The following is a 20,278-nucleotide window of genomic DNA, read 5'->3' as shown; positions in this document are numbered from 1 at the left end:
GCTGCACAGGGTCAGGGTAGCTCTGACCCGAGAGCACGTGTTTAGGGCACGTGTTTAGGGCTGGCTGAGCTTTTGGTTGAACAGGAGCCATAAAAATGTCATTCCTATCTTCCCCGCCTCAAAGCCGGCAGCTGACAGCTCCGCCGTGGCCCCACTGGAGAGATTTCTCCCTGAAATGCCGCTTGCACAGGACGATTCCAGCAGGAACCTGTTGCCCAAGGCTCAAACTGGGCAGGAAAACCCACATTCCTGGTGGGATGGAGGAGGCTGTGATCTGTGCTGGGCTTTCCGGGTGGAGGTGAGAGGATGCTCTCCCCGACGGCTGCTTCCTGAGGAACCAGCTCACGGGCAGCTGGCAGCACCAGCAGCCAAGTCAGCAGCCAGCGGGGTGCCGCGGCCGCAGCGTGCCGGCCCTCCCAGCCTTCCTGCTGCCCCAGCAACCCAGCCGCGTCCGGGAAGAGCATCCGAGGGACGGGGACAAGCCGTGAGAGGCTGCGCGTGGCGTGGAGGGTGCCCTGGCCCTCGCCAACCCCCCCGTCCTGGGGCTCCGGAGGAGGAAGGAAACATCGCAGAGCTGGGAAGGGGCTCAGCATCCGTCAGAGGGGCTCACCTGGGGGGTGGCAACGGGCAGGGGGAAGTGGTGGCCGGGCGCTGAAGATGCGTCCCCTGCTCTGACGCGCAGCATCTGCTCCCATCGCCCTCCCCATGGAGCCTCTGCCATGCCCCCAGCTCGGGGCTGTCTTGGCTGGACTCGGAGCAAGCTGCTCTTATCTCTGCCCCAGCTTCCCGGCGATAAGGGTGGCATGTCTGGAGGTGAACCGGGCTGACTGTCCCCTCCCCGTCCCCAGCTCTAGCTGTGGCTGCTATTTGTCACCAAGCAGCCACAGCCACAATGAATTCAGCCCGGTCTCTGCAAGCAGCTCCCCAGCCCCTCTGGTGCCCGGGGCTGGCACCCACGGGGCCGGCACCCACGGGGCCAGGCAGGAGCCCACCTCCTGCGGGCAGGGCCCAGGGAGGGGATGCATGGCCGAGCAGGGTACTGCCGGCAGCGGGAAGGTGCACGGAGGTTGTCTGGGGCTGCGGGGACACAGAGCTGTGGTGGGATGCAGGTGGCCCTGGGCCATTCGTGTCAACCTCAGGGGTTCCTGCCCAGTGTGGCAGAAGACTCTGGAGAGGAGCAAAGCTCCTCTGTCCTGTTCACCCCGGTGCTCCTTCCCTACCAGGGACCCCATCCTCGATGCAGGGGGATCCTGCTCCAGCAGCATCCGTCCCCCTGCCCTGCCCAGGGGGACTCTGCTGGGAGCATCCCCGCAGGCAGCCCTGGCAAAACCCACAGCTCCCTCCAGCCCTGGGAGCACGCTGGGGCGTAAGAGCCAGTTTTGCTCCAAGCTGGGGGATTTGCTCCACGACCAAAGCCAAAGGAGGAGATGCAGGGCGTGGGGTGCTGATAGCAGCTTCCCCTGCCCAAGTCCCATCCTGCTGCACTTGGCCAGCTGCAAGCACAGGCTCCGGCAGCTGCGATGGGGCGGAGGTAGTGCGGAAGATGCACAAAGCCCTGGTACCCTGTTTTTCGGGCAGAGAAGGAAGCTAGGACGGTCTGTGAAAGCAGGAGAGGTGCAAAGTCAGGACGGTAGCCTGCAGCCCCCTGGGATGGAGAACCTGGGGGCTCAGAGGGGATCCTAGGGGATCACTGGACCTGCCGTGCTTCGGGAGGTGGCTCTCGGGGAGGCACAGAGCAGGCAAGCCAACAGCCACGAAGTTTCAGCTGGTTTTAATACTGTCAGAGACACCCCGGAGCGGGGCCGCCGCCGCCATCCCACCCGGGCTCCCTCGGTGCTTGCCAAAGCGAACCCACCGCCAGCCCGGCCCCACGGCCGCTTCACATCCAGCAGGCGGGGAACGCATCGCCGCCAGCGCTGCTGCCCAGACACCCTGCCTGCACTCCCGCTTGCTGGTGCCGGGTCTCGCTCGTCTCCTACTGCTAATCCCGAGGGCTCGAGCATTGCAAGAGGCTCCCCTCCACCCCACGGAAAGGGAAAAAAATCAGGTTACAAAAAGGGTCATGGCACAGCTCTCTGCCTACTACATTTGGGTGGTTTAACCACCACCTTTCCCATCTTTTCTCCACACCCTTGCGGCTACAAACCATCTCTCCCCCACTACCAGATTGCAGCCCCCCTGGTCACCGCTTGGCTCTGGGGACAAGGGACCTCCAGGCACCCCAAACTGCAGTAAGGTGGGGATGGCAGCAGTGCTGAGACTTGGAGGACGCTGGAGCTGGCACCCCAGGAAGGGGAATGGGCAACGCCTGCCAAAACACCAGCCGCGGCGCCTGCCGGGAGTGCCCAGCAGGTAGAGCCACCGGCAATGGGGACCCGGTGCCTCTTGATAGGAGCCGTCTCATCACTCCCCTCGCACTATGTGTCATTGACACCACAGGCAAGGAGACCCAGGGCCTGGCAAAATGGGCAGGGACAACAGCCAAGTAGGTTTTTCGGAGCCCCTGCTTGCAGCCATGCAGGGAACAGGAGGGACATCGGAGGCTGCGAACCCGGGGTGCCTGCCCGAAGCCCCCCAGAACTGCTGAGCCCTGAGCCCCGAGCCCCAGTGCAGGCAGGGGGCTGCCGCTGGCTGCAGCCTCTCTGCTGGAAGCAGAAGCAAAAAGGGGGAGAAAATTTGTCTCCAGGCTTAGCTGGGAGGATGCGGCCAAGCCCTGGTTGCAGGACGGGGTCCCCCAGCAAAGCCCCATTTGCAGGACAGGGTCCTCCAAGGAAGCCCCAGTTGCAGGAGAGGGTCCCCCAGCCAAGCCCCAGTTGCAGGAGGGGGTCTCACCCCTGGCTAGTGGGGTGAAAGGGCAGGAGCCATCCCCGCATCCCACCTGCAAGGGCCCCGTAAAGTGCAGTGCTGTGGCCCCAGCGCCAACGCGGGGCAGGGGAGCCCTCCCGGCCGCCTCCCGAGTTTGGGGACATGGAGAGGAAGGTGTAAGGTCAGAGCAGGAGCGGGCAGGGGTGGGCAGGGCGTGGGCCGGGCGGCGGGGAAGAGCAGCCCCGTCCTTCCTCCCCGGGCGCCTACTCATCGCAGCCCAGCAGCTCCACGCGCAGGGTGATGCGGTTGTGCCAGGCCACGGGCAGGATGCGGACGAAGCGGGCATAGAAGGGCACGTCGAACACGTTCTTCTTGTGTGAGTAGTTGTCGCTGTTACCGTGGAAGATCTAAGGGGGAAAAGGTGGGCGTCAGCACCGCCGGGACCTCCCCGCCACCATCCCATCCCATCCCATCCCATCCCATCCCATCCCATCCCATCCCATCCCTCCCCACAGTGGCATCCCTGAGCCCCAGGAAGTCCCTGCCCACCTTGCCCTGCCCCACACACCTTGGTGCTGTTTGTCTGGCCATCCCGGTAGAGGGTCCAGGACGTGCCGTTGTCGCTGTAGGCCACCTTGTAGGCTGCCACGTACTGGATGTGCCCGAAGTCACGGGCTCCTTGCGTGATGATGCCCGTCACCTTCTTCTGGTCCCGGAGGTCGATCTGGCATGGAGACAAGGCTTGTCAAGGCTCCTTGCAGGAGTGGTGCTCCCACCCCAGAGCATCCTGCGTGTCCCAGAGGCGGTCGGGACATGCTGGCCCTCGGGGGTCAAGAATGGAGAAAACACTGCTCGACCCCTGCCCCAATGCCAGAGCAACTAATAAAACACTACTGTGAAATATTTGACCCTTTAACACTCACAGCATCCCTCAAAGCAACCCAAAGCGGGATGCAAACCCCACTGTCTCAGCTCCCTTCCCCACTGCTGCCACCTCGACATTTTTTGCTGAAAAGGTCAATGTGGGAATGACAGCAAAAAAATCTCAATTAAAAAAAAAAAAAAGGGATTCCCGGAGGAAATGCATTTCCACTGGAAAGTGATTCTGGCTGAGAAAATATGCAGTTCAGCGCAGTCTGACATTTGGGTTGTAAGTGAGATGGTTTCTATTCTCTTTACTCTGCCACACTGCGCTACAGCTACTGGCACACTGCAGGGTAACCCAGCAAATGAGCTGAAAGCCTCCTTAATTTAGTTCCTATTTTATGCTTATCAAGGGCAGTACTAGCTATACATATACACGTATATGTGTATACATATGAGTATACATGTAAATCTATATACACGTACACAAACAGGCAGCCTGCGGTGTGACAGCCCCACTCGGCGTGTCATCCCAACCCCATCAGCAGACGTCTTGATAAATTGTTTTATTTAGGGCCACGGAGCAGCTGCTTTTAATCATTTCCCAAATAAAAAGTGGAACAAATATCTAAACTGCTTTGTCCCATTATGTCATTAAATCATGTGAAAAGTATAAAAACAGGGGAGGAAAGGAAACTGAGAAGGAAATTTCAAAACTATTTGTTCCCATTCCAGACTGGGAAGAGAAAAGCAAACCTGATTTTTTTCTGCAAAACAAACGTGGTGTTCCGGGCAGCCGGAGGGTCATGGGACAGTCACCTCAGGCCAGGATGGCGGTTCCCAAGGGGTTGATGCAGAGCTGGGGTGCTGCAGGCTCAGTGCACCCCACAAGAAGCTCTGCGGAGACAGCATCGCTCTGTCCCTGTCCCTACAGGCGCTGATGTTTCTGACCCCGCGCTCCAGCATCACTGTTAAAACCGGTGGCTGCGGCCCCATCCTGGCCTGTCCCTGCGATCCCAGCTCGGGGAGAGCACCGCCGAGCTGCGTGCCCCAGCGGCAAGGCTCCGGCTGCACAATCCTGGCACAATCCTGCCTGGCCTCTCCTGCTGTGCCCGTCCTGCTTCCAGCCGCCCGGGTGCAGGAGGTGGCCCCAGGCACAGGAGGTGGCCCTGGGCACAGCTGGAGGAGCTGGGGAGGAGAAATGAGGTTACTGAGGGAGGGCACCGAGACCCACCTGCAGCCACTCGGACTGGCCGTTGTGGAGTGCTGTCCAGGCGTTGGTTTTGCCCGTCTTGTCCAGGCGAGCGTAATGGGGGTGCCAGGTAAAGGCGTCGATGCCCCAGGTCTTGAAGACACTGGAGGCTGTGATCTGCTGGTCGGAGATGAGGCGAGATTTCATGCCCAGAGGCTCCGAGCAACCTGCCGTGTTGAAATACACTGTAACACAACGGTTTATACAGGCGGTGAAAAGGAAAGAGTCCACAGCACCGCCGCAAGCAAAACCCCGCAGCCCTGGCAGGCTCCATCCCCACGCTCCCACGTTTCCACTGCCCGGAGCGGCAGGCAGGGCCAGGCAGGGAAAGGCTCAGCAGAGGCGCAGGGTCGCAGCCGGCTCGCCTTTTCCCGGGATTTTTAGGTCCCAGCTATTCCCTGGCTCACAGTGCCTCCTGCTGCAGGGACGCATGGACGTCCCCGCGGCACAGCCCGGCTCCGGAATACAGCCGGCTTGGGCAGGAGGCAAAGGAGGATGCTTTCACGGGTGAAGAGAGCAATGCAAAGACATCCCTAGCCAAAAGCACGGCTGGCATCGCACCCACGCAGCAGCAGGACACGACCCAAACCCCCACGGCACCCCACTCCCACCCCGGCACACGGGTCCTGCTCGGCTGCCGGGGATGTGCCGCAGGGCAGGAATGCAGGAGGCACAGGGAAAAGGCTCAGGCTAATCACCCCCCACGTTTCCCAGAGGACTTTGATCCTCTGGTGCTTTTCAAGCTCTCTGGCAGGAAAAGCAGCTGGTTCACAGCTCAGACAGGGAGGGGGCACAATAAAAAACCCCGGCTTAGGAAGGGCGTTAGCAGCGTGAGAATGCAGCTCGAGCTCAGCTGAGCTGGTGGAATTAACAGCTTGTGTTCCCCAAAAGCACCTGTGGGTATTTCCAGGCATCATGTAGCCAGCGTGAGAAAAACAAGCGCTCGCAAATTCCCCGTCCCAGGGGATCAGAACTGGTAGAAGGGGTGATGCACTGCCCCGTGTCACCCCCTGCCCTGCGGTCCCTGGGGAGGGGAGAGTCACCGACATTTACCATTCATCTCACAGCCGATGAGTTCAAAGCGCAGCGTGCAGGCACGGCGGCACATCACGGGGTAGATGCGGATGAACTGGGCAGTGATGGGAGGGTTGAACATGTTGGTCTGCATGGTGCCGTAGTCCACATTCCCCTGGAAAACCTGCAACGGCGAGCAGGGCTGAGTGCCCCAGCCCTCCCGCAGCCTCATGCATAAAATCCCTCTCGCTATGGCAAGGGTCCCCAGATTGTGACAAGCAGAGAGGTGGCTTGCTTCTTTCTTTTCAACACAATAAATACAGTCAGGTCGTGCTTTCATGCATTTTTTCCACCGCTGTAGAAACAAGAGAAACTTTTCTTTTTTTTAAAGCAAGGCAGATCTTCCCAGCCATTCTCTGGATGCTCAAAAAACAAGCACGAGACACTTGCCATGAAAAACTGAGAGTGGAGAGTGCTGCATTCAGTGACTATTCCTGCTTCAAGAGTGAGATACGCTGTCGGCTCATGCTCGGTGCAGACACAGCACTGAGCTGCATAAGCTGTTTGCTAGCACTTCCAGACCATGCCCAGTTCCCACAGTGTGTCAGCGATAAAGATGTTATCTGAATGACCTAAATAAGCCAGCGCTGCTGCTTTGGTTATGCTTATTATGGTCAATTAAACAGAGCCAGAGCACTGCCCGGTGCTGGAACCATCTGTGCTGTCTTGCTGCTAGGGTGGTTCCCAATGTGGCTTTGACCCAGGTCAAAAGCACTTTCCCAAACATGGGGACAGTGTGGGACACAGCTCACAGCCACCTCAGTGCCCGCAGCACCGCTGGGTGGGGGGAGCCGGCATGGCCCCCATGCAGAACATCGCAGCCCACCTTGTCTGTGTCCTGCTTCTCGTCCTTGCAGAAGGTGAACTCCCGCCCGTCCAGGCTGTAGGCGACTTTGTAGGCGCGGACGTACTCTGGCTGGCCCACGCGGCGAGCGCCTTGCGTGATGATCCCGCTCAGCCGCATCTTCCGCAGCAGGTTGGCCTGGGGAGAAGAGCATGAGGAGGATGCAGCACAGGTGGGGGGCACAGCCCCCGTGCCTACCAGCACCGCCAAGCCTGGATGGGAGGGTGGGCTCATGCTCAGCATCAGGACCAGGAGAGGGGCTGCCCGGGGCGCTGCGACTTCCTCCGCAGCGAAAGCCCTCCATCTCTCCAGCCTTGCCTCCCAGGGTGGGCAGAGAAGAGGGGATCACCACTCCAGGTCCCCATCTTTCCCTCAGGGACCCTGCCTTCTCCAGGCATGTCACAAGATGCCCCTGGGTGGCACCTTGCTGCAGCAATTTAGCCCCACATTTGCCACCAAGAGCAGAGAAATCCCATGAGAGCAGCCTTGCAAGACCAGCCGTGGCTATTGGGACTGCCCGCTACACCCATGCTCCCAGTCCTGGCACGGGTACCTGGATCCAGGGGTTCTTGTCGTAGTTGCTGGAGGTCCAGGCATTGACGATGCCATGGTTGTTGAGGCGGGCGAGCTCTGGCCCCCAGCGCTGGAGGCCGAGGAAGCCGTAGTGGACAGAGGATGCTGAGAGCTGGGCATCAGAGATGGCTCCTCCTTCCATGCCCAGGAGAACAGCACAGCCTGGTGGCAGTGGGGACATCAGCATCAAAGAGAGATGGTGACCAGGGAGCAAAACCAGGGGATCATTTGCCTCTTGTCTGGGGATAGGGCAGGAGATGGAGGCCAGCCCTAGGACATGGCAGTCCCCAAGGTGTCCCCCCTCCTCAGCCTTCAGCCAAAACTGCACCATCCATCAGTCCCTCTCACAGCATGGAGGTCTGGTGGGGGAAAGGAGACAGCACCTTCCTGGGGATGCTCCCTCCATCAGGACCAGGCCTGCTGGCATCAAGGGCAGCTAGCACACAGGCACCCATGGCTGCCCTTCAGATCCCCCAAACCAGCTGGTGAGATCTTTCCTGGGCACACTAGCAATGGGGGACAGAGCACTGGGGAACAGGGAGGGAAAGGAAATTCTGTACAGCTGGTGCCAGGGACTTACGGACGTGGCAGGTCTTCCCCAAGAACGGAGAAGGACATTTGCAGGTGTAGTCGCCGTCCAGGTCCAGGCAGGTGCCTCCGTTCTTGCAAGGCTGGGAGTAGCATTCATTCTTGTCTAGGAGACAGAGTGGGGGGGCTCAGGAGGTGACCCTAGAGCCACTCCCGGGGAGGAGACCCCTCAATCAGTGCAGCAGGAAGAGGGGGAGGCATCCCCTGAGCAAGGACCATGGCAGGGTCCTTGCTGGTACGGTGGCACGGGTTGAAGATCTAACCCAAGGAGCTGCCTAAGCTGTATCCCCGCTGACCGCAGCCACGCGCACGCATCAGGACACACAGCCACAGCAAGGCTGGGAGCCTGCATCGAGCAGGCTGAGCCTCGAGGCACCCTTTGTCCCATTACTCGAGGCACCATGTCCCTCCAGAGACGCAGAGCGAGGCTCAGACACAGCCGTGTCCCCGCGCCGTGGTCCTTCCCTCCACCCTGCAAGGTCCAAACCAGCCCACGGTCCCCGACGGAGCCTAGCGCCCAACACAGCCACAGCTGCAAACACCCCCCGGTTGTCCCCCTGGTGCTGCCCGGGGGGTCCCCAAGCCCTTAGCGGCAGAGCAGCCCTCCCCGGTGTCGTCCCACCACCACCATACTCACTGTTCTGGCAGTGCACCCCATCGTACCCTGCGGGGCACTTGCAGATGTAGTCGGTGAAGACGTCTCCCCGGTTTGGGACCAGCTGGCACTTGCCGTTGTTGTGGCAAGGATTGGGGTGGCAGGGGCCTGGGGAAGGGGAAAAGGGGGAAAATGGCTTTAATATGGGCACAGGTGGAGAATAAGAGCATCCAGTGGGCTGTTGCTCCCCAAAGACATGGCATTCCCCCCAAGTGATGGAGGTCACTGCATCCCTGCTTGGATCTCCGCTCTATGTGCCCATTAGCAGGGCTGGACCTCAGGGCTGGACCCCAGGGCCAGCAGTGCAGGGCCACGACGAGGGCACGCTGCCACGCTGCAAGGTTCCTGGACTTCACAGGGCCCCCGTGATGGGGTCAGCACCTCACCTTTCTCCGTCTCATTGCAGTCAATCCCAACATAGCCCTCAGGGCAGATGCAGAAGAAGGGGGTCTCATTAATCCCGGTCAGGCAGGTGCCCCCATTCTGACAGTGGTTTACGTCGCAGAAGTCACCTGGAAGCAAAGCCACATGCCACTGCAAGCCATCCCTATGGCGGGCATCTGCCACAGCCCCGCAGAGGCACACGGAGGCATCCTGGCTCGACAGCAGGAACTGCTCCCCTGCGGGTGCCACGGGGAGGGGAGCACCCCGCAGGGGCCGGCCGGACCGGCTGCCGGATCCTGCACGGGACTGCCGGCGTTCAAGAGTGATGGTTGAGACCAGGAGCATGAGAGAGCGGCCAGGACCTGCCCTGCCCTGGCACATTAAAAAAGGGGTTTAACAGAGCCTGCACGTCAAACTGAAGCCAGGGGAAAACCAGGTCTTTGGTGCACCAAGTGTTTCTGCTGCTCAGCTGGGAAGTGGGGGTGGCCAGGCTCAGGCATGAGCAGGACAGGATTATTCAAGGGAATGGGGCTGGTCCCATGGCTGGGTTTTGCTAATGAAAGTTAGTACTCGTAAGACCAAAAAAAAAATATCATTGTAGGGGAAGCCCACATGCCTCGGCCCCCAGATGCTGGAGACACGCAAGGAGGGAGCACAGGGTCCATCCCTGCACGATGCCTGCCGGAACTCGGTTCACTCCGAGCGCTCTCCAAGCAAGTCCCACCAGGCAGCCCCAGCCTACAGGCAGGTCCCCCTGGGGAACTGGTAGGGCTGCACCATCTTCCCTGCCTGTTCATCCATCTCCAGCATCTCCCATGTTATTGCGTTTACGTGGCGAGGTGGTGGTGGCAGGGGGCTGCAAGGGTGGCTTCTGCGAGAAGACACCAGGAGCTGCCCCCATGTTGGAGACAGCCAGTCCCAGCTAACTCCAAAACAGACCCACTGCTGCCCAAAGCTGAGCCCGTCACTGACACTGGTGTTGCCTCTGTGATAATATACGTAAGATAAGGTAAAAAACGTTGCACAGCAGCTGTGGGAGAGGAGTGAGAAAAATAAGAGAGAAACAGCCCTGCAGACACCCCGGGCAGAGAATAAAGAGGGGGAGGAGGTGCTCCAGGTGCCAGAGCAGGGATTCCTCTGCAGCCCACGGTGAATACCACAGTGAAGCAGGTTGTCCCCCTGCAGCCCATGGAGAAGACCATGGTGAAGCAGGTTGTCCCCCCGCAGCCCATGGAGGACTCCACGCCTCCAGCAGTCTGTTCCTGACGGACTGTACCCCATGGAAAGGAGCCACGCTGGAGCAGTTCATTAAGAACTGCAGTCCATGGGAAGGACCCACGTTGGAACTTTTTCATCTTTTCTCCTCCCTGTCCTGCTGAGGTGGGGGAGTGAGGGAGCGGCTGGCTGGGCACCTGGCAGCCAGCCGAGATCAACCCACCGCACCCATCACCCTTCTGCTCCCCACTGCAGTGCTGAATCAGACTGCAAGAGCCGGCCTGAAATTCCTCCTACCCTCAATATTCTGCCCCAAGAGCTGCAAGACAGCAACACTCTCCATAAATCTAGACCAGACTCCCACAGATCTGGCTGAAAGCCTCAATAACTCCTCGCCAAGGCTGGGACAGCACATCCCGTGATGCCAGGCTCTCCTCTGCCATGCTGCAGAGTCAGAGCAAGGGCTGAACTCAGGTGGAGACCCGGGAATAACCCCCCACTACCTGCATGCCCTGGAGAAGGTGGAAGTTAAGGAGCTGTGGGCTCGCTGCCTGGATCCACACCAAACAGCACGGCTCTCATTAGCCTAAGCTACTACTCAGAGAGCTCCTACTCATTAGTCTTTTAATAGCAGGGCTCCTTTGAGTTATTCCTACTCTTCCTGACACTCCACATCTGTAGGGTACACACTGATGGCAGACAGGCCAGCGTTACGTGAAGGTTTCCGAAAAGATGCTGTAGCTCCCTTAGCCCAGCCTCAGGAGGCAGAAAAACTTGGGCACCAGTTCAAGTCGCTGCCTGCGCTGCCCAGCCTGTTCTGCATGACCTCATGCTCCATCAATGCGCTGCCATGAGCTACAGCATGGGAGGAGAGAGCTCGTGCTGATACGTGGGGATGCCTTTGCCCCACGCCCCTCCACAGGTCTCGGGTGCATCCAGCCGCCCCATCCCAAGGATCTCTCCCGGCAGCCGGCCAAGGCCCTGCGGACAGAGCTGCTTCTGTTCAGCAGCAGGAGCCAGCTGCTTCTGCAGGCACGGAGCGCCAACGAACGTGTGCTCCCCGGCATCCATGCTGCCTCCAACGCAGGAGTGTCTGGGGTGGGACACAGTGGCAAAGGAGCAAGGGCTCCTCCCAGGGTCGGGACAGGAGGGGTCCCAGTTTTATACTTCAATTATCCCAAGTAACTGGACTCCTTTTTATCCCCTCCCAGGAATAATTCCTTACGTGATGGGTCTCGCTAGCCAGCCCCCTGCCTAGCAGCAAGGCACACGGGTCACATTTTCCACTGTGGCAAGTAGTTTTGGATGCTCCTATTTCTCGGCTGTTTCAGGCCTGGTTTCAGAGCAGTTCAGCATCTCCATCCTCCCCACACACATTTTTCTCCAGTCAGGGACAGAGCTGTCACAGGCTGGACAGTCAGGAACCAAGGCAACAAAGATCAGCCACCGCTTTTGGAAATGTTTGCTTATATGAACCCACAGGCTGGCTGGAAGGCAAAAATAACATCCTTCGAAAACTGGGACGGCTCATCCCAGCGGGGCTGGGGGAGGCCAGGTCAAGCCTGTCTCGGGAGGGCAAAACGGGCACCTTTCCCCAGGGAGAGCAAGCACAAACAGGGCCTTCCTCACAGCACACGCTCCTGCTACCCTTTGCCCCTGGCCCAGAGCCTGCGCTTGGGCTTTGCTCCCCTTTACCCTGGTCTTGCCCACCCCTTTTGGAGTCACCCACCCCAGGCATGACCCACAGGGTGACGATGGAGCTGCTTCTCTCCAGGGTTCCCCTGGCCAGGCCAGCCAGGCGCACTGTGCCAGGCGGTCCCAGGGAAGCTGTTTACATCGCGGGCACGGTTATCTAAGCCTGAAAGCATGGGATAGCCCGACGGAGCTATTCCGGCTCGGGAGCAAGGACGGGGCTGCGGACCTGAACTCCTCTGCTCCTGCAGCGGCAGCCCTGGGGGCTGTGCACCCTCTCACTCGCCATCCCTGCACCTCGCACATGGCAGCCCGGACCCTCTCACCCTGCACCCCACCTCTCGCTCTGCACCCCAGATCACCTGCACCCTGGGCTCCCCTGCACCCTGGATCCCCTGCACACCGGACAATCCTGCACCCCGGATCCCCTGCACCCCGGATCCCCTGCATCCCGGCTCCCCATCACCCCGGGCTCCCTGGCACCCCAGATCCCCAGCACCCCGGGCTCCCTGGCACCCTTGATCCCCAGCACTCTGGCGTCCCTGGTTCCCCTGATCCCCAGCACCCCAGCTCCCCGGTTCCCCTGATCCCCGGCCCCCCGGCACCCCGGGCTCCCAGGCACCCTTGATCCCCGGCACCCCGGGATTCCTGCCTCCCCTGATCCCTGGCCCCCCGGCACCCCGGGCTCCCAGGCACCCTTGTTCCCCGGCACCCCGGGATTCCTGCCTCCCCTGATCCCTGGCTCCCCGGCACCCCGGGCTCCCTGGCTCCCCTGATCCCCGGCTCCCCAGCACCCCGGGTTCCCTGGCTCCCCTGATCGCCGGTTCCCCGGCACCCCGGGCTCCCTGGCTCCCCTGATCCCTGGCTCCCCGGCACCCCGGGCTCCCAGGCACCCCTGATCCCCGGCAGCCCGGGCTCCCTGGCTCCCCTGATCCCCGGCTCCCCGGGCTCCCTGGCACCCCTGATCCCCGGCACCCCGGGCTCCCCGGCTCCCCTGATCCCCGGCTCCCCGGCACTCACCGGCCACGACCAGCAGCAGCGAGAGCCCCAGCCCCAGGCAGAGCAGCGCCCGCCACAGCCTCGCCACCTTCATGCTGCGTCCCGAGCCGTGCCGCGGACCCGCACCGACCCGCACCGCTCCGCTCCGCTCCGCCGCGGGGCTCGGGGCGGGGAGTGACTCAGCCCGGCCCGGCGCGGCCCCACGTGCTCCGCCGCCCGCCCCCGGGGCGGGGACCGGCCCCGCCGCGCCGGGCAGCGGGTGACCGCGGGTCGCCCCCCCAGAGCCCCCGCCTGGGGAGGAGGGGCGGGGGGTGCCGGCAGCAGCGGGGGGTGCAGGCAGCAAGGAGGGTCACCCAGCCACCCTCGGGTGCCGGGTGCGGGCAGGTGGCAGGAGGGCAAGAGACAGGGTTGGGAGACTGGCCTGTAGCCGAAGATGCTTAATTAGCGTCCTGGAAGCGAGAGAGATGATGCTCCGGGTGCGCGGGGTCCGCCGGCTCACCCCACGCCAGACCTTGGCTCCTGGGTGGCTGCTGGGGCTTCCTGAGCCTGGCAGTGGCCACGGCCCCTGGCCCTGCCTGGCAGGCAGAGGGGTGCAGAGCTGGAGCGGGATGCGCCGGGGGCTGCCAGCACTTGGCAGGAGGAAGAGCTGTTTTACAGCACAAACCCCACTTTTCTCTCCCTGGGTGGGGTAAAAGCTGGACAGGGCTTCCCCTCCACCAGGACAGGGCATGGGTGAGCGCCCCGTGCCACCCTCGGCACCCGGCGTGCCAGCAGCACAGGGTTTTCCCAAGCTCCTCCTAACCAGCATCAAGGAAAACAGCTTGCAGCCAGGTCGGGTGTGCACGGGAAAGGGGCTGAGGGGGGACAACAGCTCTCTTGCCCAAAGCACCCCACCACAGGTCTGGTGGTTCAGCCACAAACAAGCTCCTCTTTGAGCTGTGCCCGGCCCCTGAGGGCTGGAAAAGCCCAGCCGTGCTCTCGAGAGGAGCCAGTGCCATGTGGGGAGCTCTGCCCTGGAAGGCAGAAACTGTCAGGCTAAAGCACATTCAGGCTAAATCCATACTCGGTTGCAAATGCTTTGAAAAAGAGAACCACACAGTACAGGAATGCTGGATCATTTGCCCCTGCACTGGAAATCTACTCCAAGCCCTCCTCCTAAACACGAAGCTGATTTTATCTCTTCTTGCAAAACGCTCCATTTCAGCATTAACTAACCCACCCCAGACACTCCGGCTGCTCATATTTACATGTTGACTGTGCTCGAGTGTTGCTACATTTCTGGCTTTGGAAACGCGGCCACCTCAGCTGGCAACAAGCCGGGCAGCCCAGCCATGCGCCGTGCACTTTGACCAGTCTTTCCACCTCCTTTTCCATCTCTACTCCAGCGTCCAGCTAATGCTTTTCTTGGATGCAGTCAAACAGTGCCCATGAGAGCACCCAGACTGGGAGCGACACCCCAGGAACGGACCCGCCGGCAGGTCCAGCGGCCCCGGTGCACCGGCGATTTGGCTGTTGGTGGTGTTGCCGGAGCACCGGGGCATGAGGAACACAGGGATCTGGACACATATTCCCACCCAGACCCACCATCCTCGCTGGTGGTGTTGCCTTCAATTAATAGCAACACAAAGGAAACTCCAGGCAGTTTAACTCCAGCGTAAGGAGAAAGAGCAGATGGAAAGGAGGGAGCGGACAAGATGCAGTACTTGCTTTCGAATAACCCTTCAACCTCAGGGTAATTACTGCTGTGGTGTTCAGAGGAAAACAAGGTCAGGAGGAGGAGAGAGCAGGGCAAGATTCCCAGGCCTGTGCACAAGCAACTAGGACAACGGTGTTTGTTTGGCCTCTTGAGGGGCCACTGCGTGGATTGGTCTCGGAGAGGATGCAAGACCCAGAGGGAGCTGCAGAAAAATCAGCAGCCTCTCTAAAAATAGAAAGCAAAATGTTTTCCTTCTATCCCCAGGGGCACGAATGCCAATGTCACGAGAACATGCATGGGAAAGGATATTAAAAAGCGAGTGGTGGAAGCCAGGCGGAGATATGCTTTCCACAGGGACAGAGCTTCCTGGTGGCACCCATGGCTCTTTGAATGGAGACCTGCAATGGAGCGGGAGATCCCCAGGAGAAATCGGGGTTGGGAAAAGCCCGTGCTCTTCCAGCTGGAAGAGGGAAGCTCTGGCTGTGGGAGACAGAGAAGAAAGGGGAGCAACCTGTCAAGGACAGGGAAGCAGCAAGGAACGGAGACAGCCCCCACAGGCGAACACCACACCCCGGGTTCATATAGCCGCCAAGTTTTTGCAAGGGATGGCTCTACTTGAAAGAGTTGGGTAGGTCGAAGGTCAGGCATAATTTCACTCCCTTCTGCAGGGACTACTTAGGCCTTGTTATAGCAGGATTTACCACTGGGTTTGGTTTCTTCTGCATGGAGATCTGCCAGGCTTTGCTGTGCCGTAACCCTTTCTGAGCCTTGCGGATAGCTGATATCCCAGTTCTCTTAGCTGGGGTGATAAAGAGGAAAAGAGGTGATGGGGCTGCGTGTTCCTCTGATGCAATCCTCTGTATTTCCAACCTTATACAAAGGTGTTTTCCCATGAATGACAGAAGCGAACAATACACAGCCTGCCCCTTGCTCAAGCATAAAGCCCCCATCCGCCATAAAATCAGCCAAGGTGCACCTCACGGCTGATGTATTTGCAGTGATGTCTCTGGTATCGCCCTGGTTTCGTGTTCCTCCTCTCCACTCCCTCTCAGACACTCATCTCTGATCCACGGGACCTCTCCCCCCACCATCAGATAGCAATGACACCCCCCCAACTCCCAGCAAAGTCCCATTCGGTCCTTGCATGGATCTTTTTTTGGGTGGCAGCCCCTATTGTTTCAGCTATCTGTTCTATAAAGAATTTCACTGGCTTATCGCAAAAGAAAGGTAGACGTTACACCCCGGAGGAATTCCCCACCCAAAACACTCCCACAACCCTCCCTGCAACATGGTTTTCCTTCCTTGCCCCAGCACTGAGGGCTCTCTGCTCAAAAAAAATCCCTGGCAGAGGTAGCCAACCCCATTCCTCGTGGGCACAGCTCTTTCCTAGAACCCGAAGTTGTGGTTCAGGCCACAGCACACATCCTGGGAAGGTTTCTGTGGGATCAAGCCCCTGTCCTGCCACACGTGGCTGCCACTCCAAGTGGGAAGAAGTGATCCACAGCACCATCGCAGAGGATTAAGCCCCAGTCTGCTCCTAATCCTTCTAAGAGGATAACCAAGCGCTTGGTGCCAGCATCTCTAACCTCCTGCAGCCCTGGCCGGCGTCAGCACCCGCTGGCATGCCAGCGTGTGGTTTCCGATGGCTGCAGAATACATCCACTGGCCAGGACAATCCTTGCATGTGGCTGGACTTCCCTGTTTATTTTCCAGAGGAAAAAAAGCTTTCCACACTCTCTGCCCTTTCCACCAAAAGGGCGACAGTTTCTGTAAGTTCAGGCTTTACATTTAGGGATGCTAATGTTTAGGTACCAGGAATTTCAGGACGATCTGAAGAAACCTAGATACTGAATAACCTCAGGGCATGGAAAGCTCTGTACAGCTACCAAGTGCCCTTCAGGGTACGTAAAACCTTGTGATTTAAAAGGAAGAAGGCAAAGGGCAGCACCGTCCCCCAGCTTTGCTCCGTTCCCACTGCTGATCATGTCAGAACTCACATGAGATGCCAGCCAGTTTAACTTCAAGTCCTTTGCTCTAACCTCAATAAACAAGATTATATCCAGCTTACAGCTGGTGTGTCTGTGTAAGGTGCTTAATATAAGCACCTTTATATAACCCCCTTCTCTGAATTGGAGTGCTTTACAGTCTTTAAGGATTTATCCATGCATACCTCCAACAGAAAAGGTGTTGCCTTCATCTTCATTTGACAGATGGGAAACCAAGGGCTGGAGGGGCTCAAGGGAAGGACGTCTCCCCTTATTTTGTCCAACTAAAAGGTAGGCACGCGGGCTTGGCCTCTTATACACACCTCCTCTGCAGCCAGTGGTAACAGCAGTATTTCCAAAGGTCATTGGTATCTGCTACAGGAGGAATCACCCTGGGAAATAGCTGACGATGGATCAGCATTGACCACCGGCCAGGACTAGACCCCATGGTGATGGCTGTTCCCTGCGGTGCCTGTCTCAGGGATGGATGGAGCAGAGCCCAGGAAGGATGGAGCAGAGCCCACATCCCAGGCTCACCTTGCTCCTCTCTAGCCTGTTGGTTGAAAGCACCCACCCAGTAACACAAAGTGACACTCTGTGGTACGCCGTGATGCATAATCGAAACTGCTTATGGATTAGCAGCATCGAGCGTCCTGACATTGCCTGAGCACCGAGCAGATGCTGCACGCAGATAAGCCATGGCTCTTTTGTTCTTTTTCAGGAAGCTCTTGGCAAGCTCCTGCCTTGACACAAAGCGCTAAATTGTGTACTTGATAACTTTATCATCGAGATTCCTCTGATAACCCAGGTTTCTGTGGCAAGGGACGGATCCTAGTCCTGTTATCACACTCACAAGACCCCTCCTTACTCAAGCCATTGTTTTGGCTTCCGGCATACACTTGATGGAAGGTCCTCCAAGACTTGTAGGGCTCAAGGCAAGCTTGCAGCCTGATTAAACATCAGGGGCCTGACAGTGCTATATGAATATGTAACAACACTAATGAACTCTAATGAGCTAGGCCACAGGGTTTGCAAAGAGCCCAGAACCTGTCTTACCGGCTGGTGAAGAAGAGGCAGTTTGCTCATTACGGCACGCTCCCCTCCCGCCCATCCGTGCCAGGGAGAGGCTCTGCCCAGGCCGGGGCCTCATTAATTTGTGAAGTTGCCTTTTGATCTCTGTATCTCAGAGCATAATGAGAAGGTTTGAACTCTGCCCGCCCTCCCCCTGCCCTGCTCCGTGCCTTGCACTTGCTCTGCTCCCCCAGAGCCCAGCAGTCAAGTGGAGATCCGCCACAGCTCTGCAATTTGTTTCTTCCTGAAGAGAGGCATATTTGGGGCCTTTTAAGATACGTTTCAGTAGCCACATCTATAGCTGGTTGTAGCAGGAAAGCACAGGTCCCTCCACACCTCCCTCTCTCTTGCACAGACGCCTGAGCCCGTGGGGGCATCCGGGGTGATCGCACCTCAAATACGGCTCCTTATTCCCTTGATTCCTGCAGCCCAAAGTGGAGCCACTTGTGCCCCTGTGTGGGGTGGCTGGTGACAGTCGATGCAGGACGTGGCCTCCTGTCCTCTGCTCTGGGGGCAAACTCCTGGTGCCCGGTGCCTTCAGCTGGAGCTGCTGCAGGAGCTCCCGTGCTGGCAAAGAGCCATACAGCCCCCCTGCCCCGAGACCCGTCAGAGCCTCCCCCTGTGATTACAAGCTGCTCTCCCGTCCGGGATGGATCCTGCACCACTGGCACACCAGTGGAAGCTCCTTCTCAGCCACTTCCTGCCCCTTGGGCTGCAGCCTCCAGAGCCACAGCAGAAACCACAGCAGGAGCTTGTTTGGCACCATGGTCCATGTCCAGGAGAGCCGGCTCAGCTGCTCAGTTACTCCTCTCCCATGACTCCTCCTTTCCTCAAAAGGAAATGAAAACAAGCTCCACGTCAGACATGTATCCTCAATGAAACCCATCTGTGAGAGCCACGGCCACGGCCCGACCGGGGCTGTCGCCTGGTCAGGGTGCCCAGACCCACCATGGAGGAGCGCACGTAGCCAGTCCCAGGGGCAGCACGCACCCAAGGGGACACGAGGCCGGAGCAAGGGACGCCGCGGGACTGCCGAGGCAGCTGCATCCTCCCGAGCTCTGCCTGGGGCCGTGCTACCTCCTGTCTCAGTGGCGACAACAGCTCCTGGGCAAGAAGCCAGCCGATAGCTCTGCACAGCCGCAGACGTCTCCATACAGTTTCCATACACATTGTTTGGAGCGGTGAAGACCTCCTTAGCAGGAACAAGAGTGTCCTGAGGGGCAGGGGTATCCACCCATTCCCTGGCTGCTTCACAAATTTCCTCCAAAGGATATTTCCTAGAGCTTGGGTTTGTATCAGACCCTTGTAAAGTCTCCCAAGTGTTTCTTCCTCCATGCAGGGAAGTTTATACTAACGTGGTTTTAAGACATCCATTCTGTTAGTCATACCCCATATGTCCTCTGCAATCACCCCTCCTTCTCAGTGGGATCTCCCACCACACCAATTACATTGTCCAGCTTCCGCCAGAGCCTTTATTACAGCATGAACTAATTTGCGTTCTGCCATCAAATCCCCTCCAGGCATTTTCATGTTACTGTTCCCTCTCGCCTCTTTGTCCTGCCCCAGGCCCAGTTGATACTGGATGCAAATCCCACCTATTCTGCATCCTCCCAGTGGCTGTTGGAGGAGTTAAACAGCCTCGGCCCCAGTGCTGAGTCCCCACATGTCCCCAACTGGCAATGGGCTGCTGCTCTGACAGCCCCAGCAGTAAAACCAGTGGCTCTCACGGGAGACATCCAGAGTAGATACACTGAGTGAAAACGTACAGATTTCACAGCCCCTCTTAGCTCCTAACAGGGCTTCGCATCCCTCTGGAGCATTCCCTTTGGTCCACCTTCTGGGCCACGTTCGTCTGTGCCTCCTGGAGATGTTCCCCAGGGACCTACGGATGCAGCTCCAGCACCTCCTTCTGCGCATGTGGTAGGGCCAGGGCAGTTATTAGGGGCTTGTGTGGTAACCCGTGTCCAGTTTAGGATGCTCCCTTCCAGTCCTTGCTGTACACCTCAGGCTCAAGGTGGAAAACAGGAGGGAGGTCACCTACATCAAGACCTAATGTGGCTCATTTCCGTGAGCAGGGACACATCACGGACACATCACGCTGTACGGACGCTGCTCATCTAAAAGAACAGCAGAACCTCCCCATGACCCAGGGGTAGGAACAGTCCCTTTAGGGTAGCTGTGAAATGGGGCTCCTTTGCAGTCTTCCTCCTCCTTTGTCATGTCTGCATCTTCTCACTTTTGGTAGGTTGTCTTCTGCAAGACCTAGGAATGTAAGAAAACATCTGCCTGTGCTTCCTCCTCTTCTAGCTACGCCTGCACATTTGCCTCGCCTGCTGCAGGCAGCCAGACAGAGCAGATTTGCCAGCAATGAGGACAGTGACCCCACAACCGCAGCTTCAGGATGGCAGGGCTGTGTTTTGCAGAGCACGTGCAGCCCCACGCAGGAGGCACGTTCACTCCGGCTGCCTGTGGTTAGCTGGCAGGCTTTCCAGGGAGCAGCGATCTGCTCACAGAGCTGCTTGTTTAGGAGCATGTTGTGTTTTTGCCTGGTCTTGCAGCTGCCTGTCAGCCGCTGTACAAA

At 58.8% G+C, this 20,278-nt stretch overlaps 1 protein-coding gene across 2 annotated transcripts; it reads right to left on the bottom strand.

Annotated features, from left to right (window-relative positions):
• Positions 1 to 1,756: 1,756 nt before the first annotated feature.
• On the bottom strand, positions 1,757 to 13,131 carry MFGE8 (milk fat globule EGF and factor V/VIII domain containing). Of its 2 annotated transcripts, none has more exons than XM_075506220.1 (10): positions 12,967 to 13,131; positions 9,042 to 9,167; positions 8,638 to 8,763; positions 7,993 to 8,106; positions 7,393 to 7,574; positions 6,822 to 6,977; positions 5,975 to 6,119; positions 4,904 to 5,106; positions 3,374 to 3,529; positions 1,757 to 3,212 (listed from the first exon to the last, which is right to left on the bottom strand). In XM_075506220.1, the coding sequence occupies exons 1-10, from the start codon at positions 13,037 to 13,039 to the stop codon at positions 3,069 to 3,071; spliced, it is 1,425 nt and encodes a 474-aa protein (XP_075362335.1). In that variant the 5' UTR covers positions 13,040 to 13,131; the 3' UTR covers positions 1,757 to 3,068. The 2 variants fall into 2 exon arrangements, with proteins under 2 accessions (XP_075362335.1, XP_075362336.1); XM_075506221.1 differs by having other exon boundaries at positions 4,904 to 5,088.
• Between the last annotated feature and the right edge of the window lie 7,147 nt (positions 13,132 to 20,278).

Source organism: Mycteria americana, chromosome 6 (genome assembly GCF_035582795.1).
Source record: "Mycteria americana isolate JAX WOST 10 ecotype Jacksonville Zoo and Gardens chromosome 6, USCA_MyAme_1.0, whole genome shotgun sequence".
NCBI classification, from domain to species: domain Eukaryota; kingdom Metazoa; phylum Chordata; class Aves; order Ciconiiformes; family Ciconiidae; genus Mycteria; species Mycteria americana.
This window is presented reverse-complemented; position numbering and strand designations above follow the sequence as displayed.